The 20,858-nt window shown below is 46.1% G+C and overlaps 1 protein-coding gene across 1 annotated transcript; it reads right to left on the reverse strand.

The window, feature by feature from the left end:
- Window positions 1-4,693: 4,693 nt before the first annotated feature.
- LOC119391669 (solute carrier family 2, facilitated glucose transporter member 8-like) lies at window positions 4,694-20,858 on the reverse strand. The gene is made up of 7 exons (XM_037659333.2): window positions 20,768-20,858; window positions 19,503-19,512; window positions 14,436-14,452; window positions 13,390-13,648; window positions 7,306-7,530; window positions 5,663-5,860; window positions 4,694-4,891 (listed from the first exon to the last, which is right to left on the reverse strand). The coding sequence occupies exons 1-7, from the start codon at window positions 20,833-20,835 to the stop codon at window positions 4,694-4,696; spliced, it is 975 nt and encodes a 324-aa protein (XP_037515261.2). The 5' UTR covers window positions 20,836-20,858.

A 20,858-nucleotide genomic window follows, 5' to 3' on the forward strand; every position in this document is an offset into this window, starting at 1 on the left:
AAACAGTTGCCGGAAAACATCATACATCGAACATCATGCACCGCAAAAGGCCCCGGGAAGTTCGCTTTTCCTTTCAAGAGATTGTTGTTTGCTCACGGAAAGGAGAAATTCCTGCACGCAGTCGGGATAGCGAGCGGTGTGATTAAGGGGACGCCTCGCAGAGCGAGTAGAAGCGGCTGCCTGCCGTCCCATGCTATCCTCATTGATTCATCACAATTTCTCGCATCATTTCTCGTCGTCGCGCCCGTGGTGCGTGGTCGCCGTTTTGCTCATACCCTCTCTTTGTTAACGCGACGGTTGCCGTGAAATGGAAGGACGTGCTCTTCTCCGCAAGCTAGACGATATTCAAGATAATCAAACGTGAAGAAAAGAAGTCTGACGTCGCCGCTGTGTGCATCATACCAAGAAGCACGCTCACTACGATCGCACACCAAGGCCCACTACAGGGCCAAGCGGACTAGAATCTTCCGGCGCCAGACGGGTACGCGCAGCTGCGTATGAACATGCTGAGTTCTTGCTTCCATCGTGTTTTTAAATGTCAAGCATTTCTTAAGGATCCGGGGTCACTTTGAGCTTTATCTATCTATCTATCTATCTATCTATCTATCTATCTATCTATCTATCTATCTATCTATCTATCTATCTATCTATCTATCTATCTATCTATCTATCTATCTATCTATCTATCTATCTATCTATCTATCTATCTATCTATCTATCTAGCCGCCTACGTCTGGGGCCTCTCGTAATCGCCTCCTTAACTTGGCGTAGATCAAAATTGGCATGGGAGGGTAAGAGGATTTCACGAATATGAATGCGCATACCCAGAAAGAAAGTGCACACAATGTGCAGTACTTCTTTCAGTACGTGTATGCCAGTTGCGCAGAGTGCCCTGTAGCACAATGTGCCAACGACACCATAAACTGCTCTCAGGCGTTCATACTTCCCATTGGGCCCGCCAAGCAAGCTCACATTGTGGCGCGAATCCATCGCTCGTCGCCCTGACATCAACGCGACAAGACTCTCGAGCACTCACGAGCCACTGACATACATCTCCCACCTTGCCGCCGACTGGGACGAGTGTCAGCTGTAAGGGCGACAATGTGCTTCGCGGCGAAGTGGCAAGAAAAAGAAATGCAGGGCGCGTTGGGAGAGCCAAATTCAAAAATTATTTTCTTCCTTAAAACAAAGTGAGTTGATTAGACTTTCTTCATTACTTAACGATGAAGTCTTCTATCAAACGCCTCATAACGAGGATTTTTACTTGGACCGCATCAGTACGAAAAATACGGTCAAACATGTGACAAACCGCATATTTTCTCTAATTTCACAATTTTTTTCCCGGAAGATTTGAAGTCTATTTCACCCCTAAACACGTTTGTACTAAAATACAATTTCCTGAAAATCACACTGTTATTGAGACTGTGTAGGGAGAATATTGAATATTTTTGTAGCTTTTGAAAATACGTAGCTGGTAGTGAAGCACAAAAATTTTGGAAATAATAAACAGGACAACTAAACAGAACCTCTGTAATAGCGCAAGCACGGTATCAAAGCTCAACACACAAAAACGAATTTTATACACATTTTTCTATTTGGCACAGTTTAACAAATACAAGCGAACTTCGAGGAGGCGCCACGATCGTCAAAATTTTTTTCGAGCAAAAATGTTTTGCCACTATGCTCCATGTGGTACAGGAAAAAGGCACAAATTTTATCAGCAAAATTTGCGATGTGCGAGCGCCACGTCTGAGACACTTCGCATGAAATGACCCATGCAAATTACCCAGCGTGATGTATTCAAGTGTACGTAAGGCGAACTGCTTTACACATGTTTTAGATGCGAAAGCATCTTATGCTCGGGGCAGTGTCCGTTCTGCGGCGTCCGCACCCATACTGCGCATGCGCCAAATCTCCCCCTCTCTTCACGCTCACGTGAAGAGGTGGGAGGAGGTGACGTGAGCGCTGCCCCCCCCCCCCCTACGTTTCTCCTCTCTCGTTTCTCTCTCCGCCACATCTGCGCCCTCCTATATAATGCGACGCGTGCTCGCTCCCGTTGGACTCTCCTTCGCAACGGTGCTATGGACGCTAGCGAAGCTGAACGTAAACGGCAACGCCTTCAAGCGCTGCACTCTCCTTTGCAACGGCGCTATGGACGCTCGCGAAGCTGAACATAAACGGCAACGACGGCAATCGAATCTCGAAGCTGCGAGGCTGCGAATGTGCGCGTTCGCTTTGCTTCCGTCATTCCCTCTCTGTGCGACGGTGTGCGAAACGCCATGAACAACGTCAACGTCGGCGCTACTTGCAGCGGCAGCGACACCGCCGCGGGGCAGAGGAAGGCTCAGGAAGCCGAACGTAAACGTCAGCGTCGGCAAGCATATTCAAACGCCTCGACAACCACCGTCTCATAGGTCACGTACGAGAAACAGGAAACTCGATGCGCACCCCCCGGGATGTTATCGCATCCCACCATGGTTGCCCGTATGGAGAGATGGTGTGTTTCATTTCACTTGTGAACAAGGCTACCGTAGTCGAGAGCCGAAACGTCTTTTTCTGTGTGTTTTAAGTTTCACTTTGGTCGGCGTATTAGCCTCGGGTTTTTTACCTTCACCTTGTATCATCCCGACCAGACGGGCTTCGGTCAAACATTAAACTTTACTCCAGTTGAATATAAAGTGTTATCCTGTGGCCACACAAGTCGTGTCTGGGACGATCATAATGTAGCACAGCCGACTGTCTTCTCCAGAATAGAAGAAAGCCTAATGAATGTTGTACAAATAAATATATTATTCCGAGTATCTTTCGGGCATTTATTTTTAGATTATTTTTCAAAAATAGCTGAGGATGCCAAGGTTTATTTACATTTGAGCTCAAAGCAAAAAAAAACAACTAGCTGCAACACAGAACATTAGTTGATCCGTGGTGTGGAGGGTCTCGGGGAATCGCATTCAACAGTACGATGACAGCTGTTCTTCTGTTTTGCTGACGCCTCATGAACCGAATAATCGCGACTGAATAATTATTCGGAGAAATGAAGAACAATAATTTCCCCACACAAAGCACGGCAAAACAGATCCCAGCGCTTGTCGAATGGGCGCCGCAGTGCTACACTTCACCTGCTGAGGGGGACCGAGCCCCTCCTCGAAAACTGGAAGGGGGCTGCTTGGGCCCAGGGGCGTAGGCAGAAATTTTTACAGCGAAAGCTGTTATGAGATCATTTCACCAGCCGTTTTTGGTGCCGTAGTTGTCCGCCGCCGCCGCCGCCGCCGCCGCCGGTGTCCGTAACCAGTATCGCTCGAAATAAGAAAAAAAATTCCAGGATGGAACGAGGTTTGAACCTGAGCCCTCTGCGTGGGAGCCCAGTATTCAACCTCTGAGCCATGCCGGTGCTTGAAACTGCTTTGCAAAAAGGTCCTATACAGGCTTCATGTCGGGAAGGAACCGCATTAGCATATGCAATATAGCGTGGTAAAAGAGTAGAATAAGCACCAAGCGTCGCACAACGCGAATTCTGTAACCAGGCGTCACACAATGCGAATTGCGCAACGAGTAGGTTGTTGAATGCTTCCAACCCATTACAAACAGCTCTGCCATAATTCTTCATCGTCATCACGCACATCATCAACAAAGTGCGCATAATGCCTTACATGCGTTTAGCAGGTACCACGGCTGTCTGTAAAATGACGAAAAATGGCACAGTGCCTACTGCCCTACTTCTCAAAAATTACAATGATTTATAGCGTAGTGGGTTCCTCGCAAGTGCACTTCTGTTGGTTGCCAAGGAAGCCCATAAGGCTCCCATGATCCATTTCCTCAGGATCTCAATAAAGTCAATTCTCTCTCTCTCTCTCGCTCTACGTTTCTCCGGTTAAAGTGTGTTATAAAGCGTGGTGGGACAGTTAAATAACGACCGGGCGTCACACAATATGCATTACGTAACTAGTGGGTCGTTTAAAGCTTCCAACCCATTACAAAGGGCGTAACCATATTTATTCATCGTCATCAACCGCCGCATCAACAAACTGCACATAATCGCTTACATATGGTACCTCGCTTCTCCGCAGAATAACGAATAATGTCGTGCTGGGTGCTTCCCAACTTCCCAAAAATTACGCTTTGTGGCGTAGTGGGTACGTTGCTAATGTACCTGCATTAGTAGCCACAAGAGAGTTTATAACGCACTCTAGAAAAGCGGCTCTTCCAGCTTTCGCTGTGACTGTGCTGCGCTTTCCGCGCAGGCCTGGCGTTTTTTTTTTTTCGGGGAGGGGAGGGGCATCTTCTTGATCTGAGTGGGGGCCGGGCAGGCAGAAGTGGTCGAGTGTCATTTTCTACTCTGTGGGCTATGGCAAAAAAAAAAAATTCTGGGGAGGGGGCACGAGCCGGTGTGCCCCCCTTGGCTACGCCACTGCTTGGGCCCCACCTGAACATAAGCTCTGAGTAGATCCTCCAGCTATAAGTAATCTTACGGAAAACAATGCGATAGTGAGAGGGCTCATACTTGGAAACGGCAAAAGGCCATCGTAAATAACCTGGTGATTCTGTTTTGCACAGGAAATGCACTAAGGCGATGGCGTCGCATGACCTCAAGGCTTCGTGCACTATTACCTCAGGGCTTTCTGTATCCGGCCGTAATTATGCTTGCGTACATGGTAAACGTGGCAAAGTGTACACGTCATGCCCGAGGATATTGTCACAAGGCAGCAGCATTCGGCAGTCGGACGAACTGCCGGCTGATGTGACGACTCTTGGCCTGCTCAAAACGCTGACATTCCTTGACCACGGCGTCGACGGTGGTGCAATCCTTCACGATCAGTAGATTGAACGCATCGTCGGCAATGCCCTTCAAGATGTGCGCAATCTTGTCAGCCTCGGTCATGTTCACGTCGGCCTGTCGACAAAGACCCAGTACGTCCTGTATATAGCAGACGTAGGACTCTGTCGGCGTCTGAACGCGGGACTCGAGATCTTTTCTTGCGGCCTGCTGGCGACCAAATAGCCTGCTGAACGACTCGATAAGCTTCGACTTGCAGATATCCCAGCTGGTTAATTCGGACTCATGCGTCTCGTACCAAACGAGTGCGGTCTCCCTGAGGTAGAAGATCACGTTGGCGAGCATCAACGTGGGCTCCCTCCTGTAATACTCCCTGACGCGCTCGTACAATGCGACCCAATCGTCCACATTCACCTTGTCTTTTTCAGTGCCAGAAAACGTTCGTGGGTCTCGAGGAGGCAGGAGAACCACATGGGGCTGCTGCTGCTGCTGCGCCGGCGATCCTCGTTCAGAATTGTAGGAAAAGGGAGGCGGCGACCGCTCCGAAGTTGCGTGTTGGTTTTCCGAGAGGAAACGCAGGCAGGCAGGCGTACCCCGCACCTCCACCAATAATGTTACAAGAAAACTTATATTTACAGATATATATACAAGCAGAAATAGTGGCTGAAACAATGGCGGACCGGAGCCTCTCCCTTCAGCACTTCGTCGTTGTCCCTCTTCCAGAGTGCACTACTACCTTGTGCCACTGACCCACTGCTGCCTTGTGACAATATTACGCATCTTTCCAAGGTCTTCGTCATTTGCGCAAGAGCACGTTGTTCGAATAGCTACACAGGCGATGCTCACGTGACATAGTGCAGGAAGCACTGAGAGCCTATGCGCTCATACCTGAATGAGCGCCAGCACGGTGATGCTGTTCATGGATTCCTCCCTGGGAACCAGGTTTGTAGCGGAGAGCAAGACGCAGTTGATGCCGCTTAACTGCTGGGCACCCATCACGAGTACGGCGAGCATGTAGTGCGCCGGTGGCGTCTTGAATCTGGGAAAGATAGCGGCGATCGCCTCGAACTCGACCTCCGTCGTAGCCTGCAAGGAGATGCATGACCACCAAACTCCGATTCGCTTAATCCGCGAGGCGTCACACAGCGAAAGGCGACAATGATTAGATTGCGCTCTGTATTGTACCGAGGTCACAACGAAACAACCAACGCATAGGAACAAAGCACAGACGCACGTGGCGCGCAGACTACGAATTCCTTTATTACGGTTATAAATTCCAACAAAGCGGAAGTTCAACAGAAGATGGGAGGTTGAAGACATGAATATTCTTGAACGTGGGGTCTCGCTGGAGACAACGTTTGGATAGGTGGTCTTGTCCGGAGACCACTTTCTGTGAAGTAGTCTTGTCTGAAGAACATAAGACCACTTGTCGAAGTGATGGCTCCATTGTCCCCCCGTGTTCAAGAATATTTACCTATTAAATGCCGTGAGTATCACGAACTAAATACATAACGTTAAAGAGGGTGGGGGTGTTGAGCGGTGGCGGATAGGTTTGTTGAAGCATGAAATATGACAATGCCACTGCCTTAGATGACATGATGGGCCGCACACTAAAGAATGATACAACTTTACGGGCATATAGAAGCCGTTAAGTTATCCCATGGTTGCCAGCCTCGCGTTTATAGGGTGAAGTGAAAATGTATATAGGCAGAAGACTTCTTCCTTCCCAACTGTTCAGCGCAATTGCATATAGTGAAAGCTGCAACATGCGACAAGAAGAGTGCAACGAAGGAATTTTCGCACATATTACTGCGAAATTGCGAAATTACTCGTTTAAGTACCAGGACAGGCGGTCATATTTAGTAAGAAGTACTTAGGACACCTTTTTATTATCGTATGTGCGGCTAGGCCTAGCTGCCATACGCGCTTAAATTTGTAGCAAAAGGTGTTATTCATGGCACATTGAAACACCTTTAAGGGCGTAAAATTTTAATAGTGCACAACAACAACATTCACTCGCACCCGTTGATCTTGGCAAGCCAAGGCTCAGTTTCAGTGAGCATAACTGGCGGAGTGCACGTCAACGAGTGCAGAAGTACGCATTGAGCACCTGGAGTGACTAAAAATGTAAAAATAAAAATGACGTTGCGGCCACCACTATACGGTTCTTCCGCACTTTTGTACGGTTGAGTGGCACTGCTAAAGGACCTTATATCATGTAATAAATTGTCGACACATGTGGTGGGCCGCTCAGTAGTTCCGTAATGCTTTGGTACATAGATAGATAGATAGATAGATAGATAGATAGATAGTAGATAGAATAGATAGATAGATAGATAGATAGATAGATAGATAGATAGATAGATAGATAGATAGATAGATAGATAGATAGATAGATAGATAGATAGATAGATAGATAGATAGATAGATAGATAGATAGATAGATAGATAGATAGATAGGCTCAAAGTGCCCTGGGTTCGCTAAGAAATGCTTCGCATTTAAAAACACGGTGGAAGCAGGAACTCAGCACCTCGAATTCGGCTGTGCGCACGCTTAGCAAGGCTTCCAGGGCCCGCGTTCGCCTGTGGTGGCAGAGCAACCACCGGGGAGACTCGACCATGAGGCAAACGGTGAGCAGGAGCAGGAGCAGCGCGGGCGGCGCGCAGCACAGCGCCAACCAGGACCAGTCGAGGAAGAGGCCGGCGGTGTGCGTATACAGCATGCCCAGTGTGACGACCAGGTGGTGCGTCGCTCCCTGTGCAGCGCAGACATGTAGGCAGGCTTGAAGCGGTGTCGTCTGTACTGGGTAGCTTCATTTGCCGCATTGTTTGATGCGGCGTGAAGGTGAGAAGAAAAGGGAAAGCAGGGGCTAACGAGACGCAGTATGGCACGCTTTCCTTCGAGTAATTAAATAAACGTCGACAGCAGAAAAAATGGCATCCGCCCAAGCAACCGCCTTCAGGCCATCTAAGGCTATAACGCATTTCACTTATCTTTATATTGTGAACATCAGAACGATAATTATTACCGAGGCTCCTTCTCGTTACCCGGCATGTTCTACACCCAATTTTGTCTTTCTCTCGAGTGTATGTGCCAATGCTCTCTAACAAAAAATAACGTATGAATGCTTTCGGAATGTTCAATTGTTGCAATTGCGTTGCGATTATGTTCGGTTGCTTTCTCGTGTGGCTGCAGTGTTTGATCTCCTCGTTTCTATTACTGATTCCTACGTTTATACTCTTACCAGCTTCTCATTCATTTGTGCCGCCATAAGTATCTTAATGGGTCACAGGTTGTAGAATATAAACTATTGAGGTGTTACAGACGAATTATTGCGCATTATACAGCTTGCAGGGGGCCCAGTGGTATGCACACCGCTGGTCAGCACAGACTATATGCGTAGGAAACAGGAATACTTCAGTAGAGTAATATGTTGAGAGGGCTCGTGCAAAGCTTACCATGGTATAGTGGCGCAATGTAAAATTGCTTTAGGGAGAAAGAAGAAGACCGCAAGGACACCTGGCGACCTTCACAATATTCCACTTAGAAGCGGAATGTTCTTAATACCAACCACAATCAAACTAAATGATTTGCTACTGCTCATATCAATGTATGTTCCTTATTGCTATTCTTGACGTGAACTTTCAACAGTGCACCGCGTCGCACACTAACCGAAAATCTCACTTAAGAAATGAGAATTTTGATCACAGTACGTGGCTATTTTAACACTCCTACCTTGTTTACACTATTCTAGCTTTCTTTCCCAGTCATGTTTCATGAGGTGATACATGCTTTACATGCATATCTCCCATTTAGCACACACAGTACCAGGCCATTACAGTAATAACAGTCAGTCCATGTCGCAGTAGCCCTTCGCTACTTTATATGGTTTTTATATACCCCCATTATTGATTTAATTAGGCATGTGGCCATTAAGCTATCTAAATCCTTGATTCCTCTAATGCCCTCACTTGTGTTTCGTCCTGGTGATCTTTCTAACACTAAGCCCCACAGGCCTGTCTCAAATGAAAATTCTCTGTTACCTAAATCATGGACGACACACTGCTGATTTTCCGGCTTGCTCGACTGGGAACACATTACCATGTCTTATCAAACGGTGTTCTCAAAGTTGCTTATTTAATAATGTTTCTGCTCACTTATCGCATTATTAGATTTATTTTCATTGCTTTAAGAACATTGCTCGTTGGTGTAGTTTTAGTTTACCTTTACTTTATTTTCTTGTTATTTTGCAACACAAGTTCTTCCTGTAATATTTTGTTATTGCTAACCAACCAGGGTTGCCAATGGTGGCTACTTTTCGCCAAATTGGCAAATTTGAGAGGCTCGTGGCGACTTAAATTATGAATGGCGACATGGCGAATTTTTGGCGATTTTCGGCTTATGCATCCTAAGCTTAGTGCTAGTGTGTGTATCTCCTCCATTCATCTAGACGCAGGAAGTACTGGAGCGTCCCTTAGCGACATTCTAGCAAAATGTAAGTCAGCGAACTGTTTTGCGCGTGCCGCGAGGCGGTGGTGTTTGACTATAAGTTTATGGCTTTAGGTGATTTAGGCTTCTCTAAAGTTTCGTTTCTGAAGGGGCTAGACGACGGGTTAGCCGCGTGTTCCGACCATTTGTCCCGCCAAAGCTCCAACTGTTCTGAATAGCTTGGCGACTTATTCAATGTTGCAGTACCCCCTAATTCAGCTCGTAAAAACTGTTTTGGAATAGCGAAGAGAGACGGATACGTGTCTGTGCAATAAAAAATTATATTCAGCCATTTTCCGCTGCTCTCGGTGAGCGTGTCCAATGAAAACAATTGCTATATAACACTTTACATTGTCTACCAGTTCATTTGTAACGCATCGGATTGACGCGTGTAGATATGTGACTATAAGAAAGAGTCGGTGGCGTCCGGTATCATATTAGTTCACACTGAAAAGGTATGATCGGTCCCTGTAAAACGTCTGTCATGTTACCTTCAATAAACCTTTCAATCCTTTTAATTCATATAAGGGTATACATAAAAGCTGTCTACAAACAACGCTTTCACGGTTTGCGGCCAAGGTTTACCATAATTTTACCTCTGAAACTAGCGGACAGGGAAGGAAGGATATCATGAGCGTTTCATTCATTCACCGTTGCGCCGCAACGCACATCTTGTGGCTAGTCGGAGAATCAGGAGAACCAGCACCAAGCGCTCCCATGGTGAAGCGGGCGATGCGACCAGCATTGAGAAACGTCAATATAATTTAAAGGTTTTTGATTTTACGGGGCTATACATAAGTGTAAATTTTTATCAATGGGTATGCCACACATATCTAGAATGGCGACTTTTTTGGCGAAATTTGTAAAAAAAAATGGCGACTTTTGGCGACTTTTTGGTCGTCGTTTGGCGACATTTACTCGAAAGTCAGTGGCAACCCTGTAACCAACTAACCATTCTTGGTAATCTTTCACTGCAGTTCCCCCTACAGCCTAGTGCTGTCGGACTTCCTCCTGTATGTTTATTCTCTGTGTTGTACTTTACCAACATCTCAATAAGCTTCACATGACACGTACTTCGGAAGGCGTGCGTGGAACGATGAAACATTTCTCACCATTATATATATTTTCCGGCTATCAGTTAGTTTCTCTGTATGTGAATTAAAAGTTTAATCGCTGATACATCGGGCGAAATATTAGTATGAAGGCTCGTGCTGCAATTGGAAAATATGCAGCGTGTTTTAGACGATATAGATTTTTATAAGACATTATCTGACGGTCAGGCTCCTTTCGTTCTAACAAACAAATTCTTTGTCGAAGCAGAAATATTTTGCCCGAAATAAAATTGCACTTTCCTCTCCGCGCCTATACCCTTCGATAGCCCGCTATCTAAGGTTTCCAACGTCAAATTTAACCGCCCCTAGGAAAGCTTTCGGACAACTGACGTTATATATCATATAAAACAGGAAGTATTTTTCCCGTTTCGTTATTGCGTTTATTTTCTCCGCCGCGGAGGGAGCTTTGAAGTGCCATTTCACTCGAGTGGGTCGAGCGCTCGTAACTTCGAACATGGCTTCGACATCGCGCGCACCTGCCTCTCGGGAAACGGCAAATTTCGACGGATTCCAACGAGTCATGAGTTAGAATTTTTTGATGATGACAGCAGCGGAGACTCGGAAGATGATTTTGACTCATCGGACTTCATCACAGAAAGCAAATGCGCGTCAAACAGCAGCGGAACGTCACTAGGTATCCGCCGGTAAGTTTCGTTTTTATCTCCGAAGCGAGTTGTGCCGAGATAATCGCCGATATAGGCAGCACAACTAACAAATATGCAGGATGCATACTCTCGAGCGACAAGTAGAACAGAAAACGAATGTTTTCTGCGAAACGCCCTGCGCAAACCTGTGCTTCACCGCATCACGTAACTGCACTGCCCGATGGCACGATAGCCACTAGGGCTAACGTTTTGTTTTTGTAGCTAAATATCGTCTACAGATAGAATGCTTTTACTTGCGGAGATACTGGATATGGCATTTTTGGTCAAAATGTATATTTCGAAATTTTTTCGTCTTCGTTTGGTGCAAAGCAGCACTGATGCTTTACAGAGTCTTCTCCTTTTTGTTAAAGTTTCCCTATTAAAGTATTTTTTGAAAATTGTTTAGTAATGTTTTTAAATTTAATAGTAGAAAGCACATTCGCTTTTCTACAAATTCATACCATATATTGTAGTATAAATATTTTTGTTTGGCAGTAGAAAATTGTTTAACAGAGTACCCAAAATTGGCCTATATATATTTTCCCTTAACAAAATCTTGTTAAGTATTTTTTTAATTATCGACGTGAGGGCGGTCATTTGCATTATGAATTTGCAGTATGTGTTAATGAAATTTTATAAATCACGAAAGTGCCACGTCTTTCCACATGTTCATGATGGAATTTCGAGGGCGACACCAAACCACCCGCTCTCGGCGAACAGGAGACGCCACCTCTCTTTCAATTACGACCGAAAATACATGTGACAAGGAAGTGCCGAAACTTGAATCAAGGCTCGCCGAACCAGAATCTGGACTGAAATACACAACTAGACATTTATTCGTTAGGCGCGATGTGTGGCGCCCATCTGTTTCTTTTTAAATAATAAACAGGCGCGAAAAGCTATTTCGCCCGTCTGCAAGAAAAAGCGCCGCAGTGGGTGCCCCCGAATTCTACACTTCAAAGAGAAATAAAAGGTTGATATTGCGGTTTTCCTGCATGCAGCCCGAAAGAAACAGATAACCAAATACCACATCATAAGATAAGGCGATCCGCTGGCTTTAGTGATATGACTTGCCGCTTTACACGAAAAGATACGGCCACGGTGAGCCTTCATTCAAATTTCGTTTCTTCCTTGTCACGAACAGTTCCAGTTTGACGTAACAGAGTGGTCGAGTTTCGTGCGCGACGGCCGTGATCAGTACCAATATCGGCCTTGAAATTCGATTACAAATATTTCGAATTGCGTGCAACTTTTGCGATTGCGAGAAAATGGGCATGGCATAAGTTGTCATGCACTACAACATTTTAATGTAACCAACCGCCAGCAAGTGAACGATTAAAAAGTTAATAAACGAGTCTTTATTGTTCGCAGCAGTGTCAGTTCAGCTGCGTCAAACCGTTTCCGTATAGGCGGAGAGTTTGTGTGCGGAAACGACAGCAGATTTACTGTCATAGGATGTTTCTAAAAAATATGCATTTTCTAAAAAGAAACGACACCGCAGAAACATTGTGCGCCTACTGGAACAACATTCGCCGCGCAGTCAATCGAAGACTCCTCGAAGACGCTTCGAACTTCTTCAAGGCCGCACAGACTATAATCTACTGGCTTTACCACTTCACTCATTCTTTTATTTGTATAGAAATGCGAACGTATGAAGTAATTAAGAAACTTCGTTACATTGTTTTCTAGCTGGTTCTCTGACGTTGCTGTTTGCATTACTTATAAGCATGCTTTTTTCCACTCCATCTAATGAAGCCGTAGGTCCTGGAAGCAGCTAACTAATTATACTACATGCCCCGCCAGGGTGGTCTAGTGGTTATGGCGCTCGACTGCTGACCCGAAGGTCGCGGGATCGAATCCCGGCCGCGGCGGCTGCATTTTCGATGGAGGCGAAAATGTCTGAGGCCCGTGTACTTAGATTTAGGTGCACGTTAAAGAACCCCAGGTGGTCGAAATTTCTGGAGCCCTCCACTACGGCGTCTCTCATAATCATATCGTGGTTTTGGGACGTTAAACCCCAGATATTATTATAATTATACTACATGCCTTTCTGTGGACCACCAGATTTCATCCTCTTCGTTTCTTCATATTTTTTTTACGATTACGTGGTTGCTGCAACGTAGATTGTGCTGTCAGTGCGCACGAATAGCTACATACATTTCAAGACAATTTTCGTTTATGTTTGCACTCATTTGCAGCTGATTGTATTCGATCACATAATTTGGCGGGTGGCTATAAAAACTACAGCCGTCACAAATAAAGGGCCCTCGTTCTGGCAGCTTAAGTCTGGCATGTGTCTCGAATGCTAGGGGCTCTGCCCCTTCAACGCGATGCAGCAGTGAGACCGCAGATTCAGCGTAGTCAACTTACGTCCGTGCCGCGGTGCGCGATGAGAGACATTTCGGCTATGTGCGCAGGCACGACGAGCGAGACAAAGCCGGTGAAGAAGCCGTTGACGAAGCGTGCTACGAAGAAGAGGTACACGTCGTGCCCCAAGCCGATGCATAGCCAAGTGGCGAGCAGGCCGAGGGCCGAGGTCACGAAACTCCAGCGACGCCCGAATCGCTGCGTGAGAAGTGCCCCACCGAGGCAGCCGAACACCGCTCCCAGGGCCATCAGCGAGCCGAACCTGCAACCGCAGAAACAATATCATTCGTGCCCAAAAAAACGGAAACACAAACGACAGGCAAGTGCCAAATTTACCTGCCGAAAGTTCTGGGTTCGATCCCCACGGGCTGCGAGTTCTTTTAGTCGTTCTCTTTTTTTAATTTCTCTTTATCGCATATTTACTGTACTTCAAGTGAATACTGCAAATAATGCCCCCTGTGCTTTCCTTGGCTTCATCATTTGTCGGATTCATTAGATTCATTAGGTTGTCTCTAAGAAAGAATAGTTCTTGTCCAAAGAAGCAACAGAAGATGACCAAGGAACACTTATGTCTTCATGAGCAACGTGAGGTATTCGGCTAGTTGGTTTTTCATGATTATAAAAAATGCGCTACAGTTACTGCGAAATACGAAGTTAGGGGGGAGACACGAAACGAAGTGGACACCACAAGCGCGAGTGTCCCAAGCGCAAGCATTTCGCGTCTCCCCCCTAACTTCGTATTTCGCAGTAACTGTAGCGCAGTTTTTATAATTACTTATGTCTTCATAGTTAAACAGCGAGCTCACGTGGCGCCGCGAGTAGCTGTGTTCTAACGACGGTAACGTTCACACGCCTACAAATCTCAACGCAACGACTAAAAATATCCTTTCCTTGTATGAAATTCTAAGTGAAATGTTTGGTCATGATTGTTCTGTGTGAGTGAGCGTGGGCATTCGCTCCCCGAGTGCTTAATGGATCGGTATTATAAGAAACAACAAGGCTGAGAAATACTTTGGTATATGAAATATTAAGGAATGTTATATGCTCACGTGTTCATTCCTGCCATCTGTGGCAGGAATGAGAAAAAATGCTGCAAGTGCCCTTTTGTGTAACCAAAGGTAATGAACTCCATTTTCTTAACACGAAAGTGTTATATGCCAGGGTCCACCAGGACGTCACTGACGTCCTTTCCGTCACGGAAGCGACGTCGGTAAAATGCACTTGAATGAAAAACACAGAAAAAAGTTCAGGCACCTTCACACTAGTCGTACCAAGCCTAAAGGAACAGCGGATGCTGGGGGCCCTTTATACAGTTTCTTTATATTTTTTTTCTATCTATCTACATCTATATATTTCTCTTTCACGTTGTATATTTCCTTCTATTATCCCTTTCTGGCTCCCTCTGTCTATTCCTCGTTTTCTATTTGTTTCTATCTCTTTCTCTGTCTCTCTCTCTTTCTTTCTCTTGCTGTCTTGATCTGTGCTTTTTCTGTCTCTTTTTTTGTGCCTGTTTTTTCCATTTCTATCTCTGTCTTTCTATATTTTTCTGTCTTTCTTAGCTTTCTTTCTCTCTATTTATCTCTTTCGCGTTCTTTCTATCTCTTAATTTCTCTTTCACTTCTTTATCTTTCCTTTTCTCTCTGTACACGTTTTCACGCCCCTCAGTTATTGCATCCCACGCAGGACAAATCGGCGCACGTGTTCAGGGAGCGAAGAGGAGGAAAGAGCGTGCCGGCCGTTGACTTAAAGAGTGGCCACCTCATGCGTGCAGTTGGAGACTTTTTGCCGCTCATGAGGCCGTTGCTTCTGTTTCTTCGAGAAACCGAACTGAACGAGAAATCGTGACTGACAATGAATGAATTATGAAAACGATATTGTCGCAATGAAATGCGCACCGCAACAGTTCACAGGTAACGTTGGTGTGCCTTATATGAACGGCGCTATTGTCATTCACCACAGACTCCTCCACTCCTTCATGCGTGGCCCCTATTTCCCCTTCCCACGCACGTATCCAAGAGGAGACTTTCTTTGGTTAACGTCGCTGTCTTTCCTCTGTCTCTCTCTTTCATACGCAAATGTATGGTGAGCCAACCCGACAAATGACCGCATCTTGATGACAGACGCGTGCAAGAAGGCGCCATGAGAGAAGCCTCGCAGCATTAATGTCGCCATGTAGGGTGAGGGGAGTTGGTGGGGTTCAAGCCCTCCTTCGAAATTTTTCAGTTTTCCAGGTGTACATATACAGACTCATTCAAACGCATGCTAGAACAAGCACGAATTGTGGTTCACTCCCCCACTCCCCGCAAGAAAAGTTCCTTATGCCTATATGGTTAGGTCGCGCACTTTCGAAGGGGACAAAAGAAACAGAAAGGACACGACAGTGTCGTGTCCTTTCTGTTTCTTTTGTCCCCTTCGAAAGTGCGCTACCTAACCCTATAGGCATAATGATCAGTCACCAACTAGCCCAGCTCTCAACCTCATTGAAGAAAAGTTCCTAGTCGCGCATTGCTCTCCCTCCCCCACGCCATTTCCATTACCGCAATGGTTCTCGTTGCACACAGTATTTAAGGATAGATAAATCCCTGTTTCATTACCAGCATCATGACCATGTCGCATGCGATCGCAAAAAAAAACTGCTCATCGCGATGCGAGGACTGATGATGGGAGACAGCTGATTACTGTCGGCGGCATTGTGGCCCGAGTTGACCTGTTGAAGAACATTCCTTGCGATCAAGGATGTCTATGTTGCTGCGCGCCTTCCATCCTTCGTCGAAGGAGCGAAGGAAGGATTGTAGAGGAAGAGTACGAAACACAACGTGGATGCACCAGGACCAAGCGCCACGCATTTAAAACATTTATACCAAACCTCAATCTTCGATGAAAAGCACCAGATAGATGTTTGAGGCAATCGCTACGCCCACATCACTGAATCGAGCTAGAAGAATGGTGCTCCTCCTAAATTGGGTAGCTCTCCTTACCACTGCCAATCACAGTGGACTATTCCGATACGGCAGACAGCATCAAGCTAAGTGCAACTTCGTGAGCAGGTCAGGGTACGCAACTTTCCAATGCCCAATTTGGTCCCGGGAGCTGGAAAGTTCGAAGCAATTCCGCTTCACACATTTCACACACATTTCATTTATGTGTAGATTTCTTTTTTCAATAAAAGCATTAGTGACTCTCTCCAACCATGTCCTATCATGGCTTAAAAGTTTGAAGATGGAATTGCGCAGCATGGTTTCCGCGATCGCATTCCGCGAAGTTTTTCTTGTTGGCTTCTTGAGATGAGAACTGCGCAGCGGCGAGTCATACAACAGGAAACAGTTGTCTTAGGCGAATTCATGAAGGAGTGCTTGACTTTTTAAAGTATGACAATCTGTGGTTCTTCCCTGTGCATGGTACAAAAAAGAAAGTAAAGCTGCTGCGGGGGCTAGTTGGTGCGAATGCATGGCTTTCTCGCGCTGCCAGGTACCGGAAGAATTGACACAGAAAAAATCACAGCATATCCACGGAGTGAATGATGATGAGTGGGCGAAGCTGCGGAGGTTCATCGGTAAACCGTGAATCTTCCGTGAATTCTGCCCAGTACATCATCACCGACGTGAGATCGGGCGCGTTTATACTAAAGGTTCGATGAGTTATGACGACTTGCAGCTCACTTTAATTTTACATGTACGCTGTGAATTTTCATTGTTTAGAAAACCATTGCTTTAGAAAACATCTGGCGTCTTTCGTAAGCAGCTGGCGTCTTTTCGTTTTGCTTTAGAAACATCTGGCGTTCTTTCGTTTTGCTTTTAGAGAACATCTGGCGTTTTTCGTTGGTTTATTTCATCAATCAACGGCGTTTTGAACAAAATTTTTATTGTTTAATCACGCACAGGAGAAATCGCACCAGGCACTACCTTGGAGGTAAACAATGGCTGCTAATGGGAATGAGACAGAAGAAGTCGGCTTTTAGCTAACACTTACACTTCTACTAACGTTTCCTACTGGAACATGCCAATGGCTGCTAATGGGGAATGAGAGACAGAAGAATTCGGCTTTTAATTAACGCGCACGCTGCGAATTTTTTATTGTTCAACAACGCACAGGAAAAATCTCCCACCGGCACCACCTTGGAGGTCAACATCTGGTACTAGCATTACGACTGGTTACGCACTCCTACGACTACGAGGGACGAACGGGTGCCGCCTTAAGGAGCTTCGCCTCTAAAAGGCTTCGAAAACGATCCCTCCGTAATGTGCATTCTGCTGGGGTGGGTAGCCATTTCACCATAATAGTGATTGTTGTTAAGGGGCGCTTTTACGCAACTCGGAGCTGCACTCAGCCCCCGCAGCGGGCATGCGCCATCAGTAAAGAAAGACTTAACGAAAAGAATTCGAAGAGAAAAATTACACCATCTCCCGCTAAAGGGAACCATGTATGAATGCGAAGCAGCGGGGAGATGGTTAGCTTGAGTGGGAGATGGTGTAATTTTTTTTTCTTGCGTTCTCGAGCCTGTGCCTTCCTCTGGCGTCGAATCAGCACTATCTTCCAGTCTCCATCCAGCTCCCGCTGCGTGGAACTGCCGGCGTCCGAGGTATTCGACTCCCGCAAAGTCGCAAGATCATGTGCGTCTGCGCATCTGCAGTCCATAGCATTGGTGTCGTCGTGTGATTCTTCAGCGAGGGAAGGAGAGCACGAGGGCCCACGTCTAGATCCACAAAAATATGGAACGACATACCAACTGAGGGAAAGCAGAGCAATAACGTATCACACTGGTTAAAAAAGTACTATCAACAGCAAATGTAATGTGTATAGAAACTTATGTCACGTGCGCAACCTGTAGATACTTATGTTTTCTTTTTTCTTTCTTTTCTCTTTCAATGCTGTTAAGCTTACCACATTTAAGTTATAAACGACATGTTGTCTGTTGTTCTGTACCATGTATTCTTTGCCTATACCATATATTTTTGTCTGTTATGTATATATGTGTGTATATATATATGTATATATATATATATATATATATATATTTTAATCTGCTATTTCTAATTTTTTTCTATGTAGTTGTCATTGACGGTCGAAACTGTCAATTACATGTTTGTAATGAACATTTCTGTAATTACATGTCTGTAAATGACCCCAATACTAGCCTTCGGCTAAGGGGTCATACAGTGTTTGCAATCAATATGTATTTATTTCATGTGAATAAACTTCAAACTTCAAACTTCAAGCAGAGGCGGCCATCGGCCGCTCGTGCCACGTCAAGACGCCGGAGGCGTCGCTGCTGCCTACTCGTAGCAGGAGTGAATGAGGCGCGCGAGAGGGGGAGTGGGAGTGGAAAGGGGGAGAGGGGGACAGGGGGAGTGGAAAGGAGGTACCTGAGGAGGAGGTGTGTGGAGAGGGTCTGCGCATGCGCAGTAAGTGTGGTCAAGCCGCACACCACCACCACTACTGGATTGAACTCCCCCATAAGATGCTTCACATCTAATAATCTTTCCTTTAGCTTTCCTCGATAGCTTTTTTTAAGGAAAGCTATCTCGTGGCGCCAACAACTCGATTGCTTTCCTTTAGATGCTTCGCATCTAAAAGAAAGCTATCGAGTTGTTGAATTTAGATGATGCTGCATGACGAGCCCTAATAATAATTTATTGGGGCTGACGCGCCAAAACCACGTTATGATCAGGAGGCACGCCTCAGAGGAGTACTCCGGAAATTCCGACGTTCTGGTGTTCTTCAACGTACAATGACATCGCACGGTACGCGGGCCTCTAGCATTTCGCCTCCATCGAAACGCGATCGCCGATGCCGGGATTCAGCCCGCGATTTCGGATCTGCAGTGGAGCACCGTAGCCGTAAAACCACGACAGACGCATGAAAAGCCTTGGTGGAGTGGTCATTGTCGAGGTGAGTTACGAAAACACGAAGTCATGGTCTTTAGTCCCGGATAAACTGGCCAGACATTAGGAATGAAATGTAGGGAAGCTCGTGCGCATATTTATTTATATATGTGCTAATTAACATGTCGTTGATATGATTCTGCAGAGTTAAAGACAGAAGCAACCTTATTGACGTAAACAAAAAACGCCAGGCCTGCGCGGAAAGCGCAGCACAGTCACAGCGAAAGCCGGAAGAGCGGTATTTCTAGGGCCCGTTATAAACTCTCTTGTGGCTACTAATACAAGTACATTAGCAACGTACCCACTACGCCACAAATAATAATTTTTGTCTAGTTGGAAAGCACCCACCACGACATTCTTCGTCATTCTGCGGAGAAGCGAGGTACCACCTCTAAGCCATTATGTGCGATAGTGGTTACGGACACCGGCGGCGGCGGCGGGCAACTAAGGCGCCAAAAACGGCCCTTGTTGTGATCTCATAACAGCTTTTGCTGTAAAAAATGTAAGCAGTCGCACTCAACGTGAAAGCTGTTGAAAGTGCGTAGCAGTGCTTCGCCTGCCTGCCGGAGAGATGAACTATGTTTGAGGAACAGTGTCACCAGTAACGGTGCACGCCTCGCAGCTAATTGGTGTATGCAGAAAATGAACCGACACGAACTGTCCGCCTTGAGAAAACGCGCCAATCGTCTCAACGTGGACGCCAGTACGAGGGATATTTTATAAAAAACCATCAGCGTTATCAGAAACGTGCCTCTAGCAGCTCAGTGCGGCACGTTTTTGAAGGTTAAGCCGTATTATGCCTCCCAGTGACGCAACTGTCCATTTAGAATTCCTTACAGCGTCTGGCTTCGGTCTTGGAGGCCGAGAGTTTATGTCACACCGGTTAAACATTTCGTTTATTCATTCACTCTATCGCGCCCATTCAGCGTCGCTGCGATTTCCGTCCCGCCCCCATACGCAGCTGCCCATATGCCACCGCCTACACATTCTTTTTTCGAGATAATAGACCTATTGCGCGCGCAGTAATGGTTTGTTTAGCTCATTTGTCTCGAAATCTCGCATAACCATATGGTCCTATGGTTCCACTACTCTGACGCCCAGATGCGTTATGCTTACGCTGTTCGAGCATGCGCGCTGATGAATAAATCAACGTCTTTTATTTAGTGTATGAGCGTTCGCCTGGGTGTCTCCGTCGTTCCGACTAGATGCTCAGTCCGTCAACAATTCTTGCAATGGTATATGATTACATGTACGATTATTAAAGCAGGCAAACATGGTAGTATAAATACATGTAGAGCTTATATTTTGCAGTAATAACAGCTTATCTCTCACGTTGGCTTGTTTTAATAGTCGTGCGTCGTGTGTCTACCTACGTACACGGCTCTTAAAGTAAATGGTCACATAAACGACTATTCTAGACATACCAGAATATCTGCGCATGGGTGATGTCGAAGGTTCCGCTGTCCTTAGCGTGATGCAAGCTTCGGCCGGCTGGCAGCGAGTAGCCCAGCGCCGTCCCCACGCACAGCGAGCCCACCCAGCAGGGCACCAGAGACATGAGGGGCATGGGCCAGGTCTTGTCTTGGTGCC

This window comes from Rhipicephalus sanguineus, chromosome 4 (assembly GCF_013339695.2).
Source record: "Rhipicephalus sanguineus isolate Rsan-2018 chromosome 4, BIME_Rsan_1.4, whole genome shotgun sequence".
In the NCBI taxonomy this organism is placed as follows: Eukaryota; Metazoa; Arthropoda; class Arachnida; order Ixodida; family Ixodidae; genus Rhipicephalus; species Rhipicephalus sanguineus.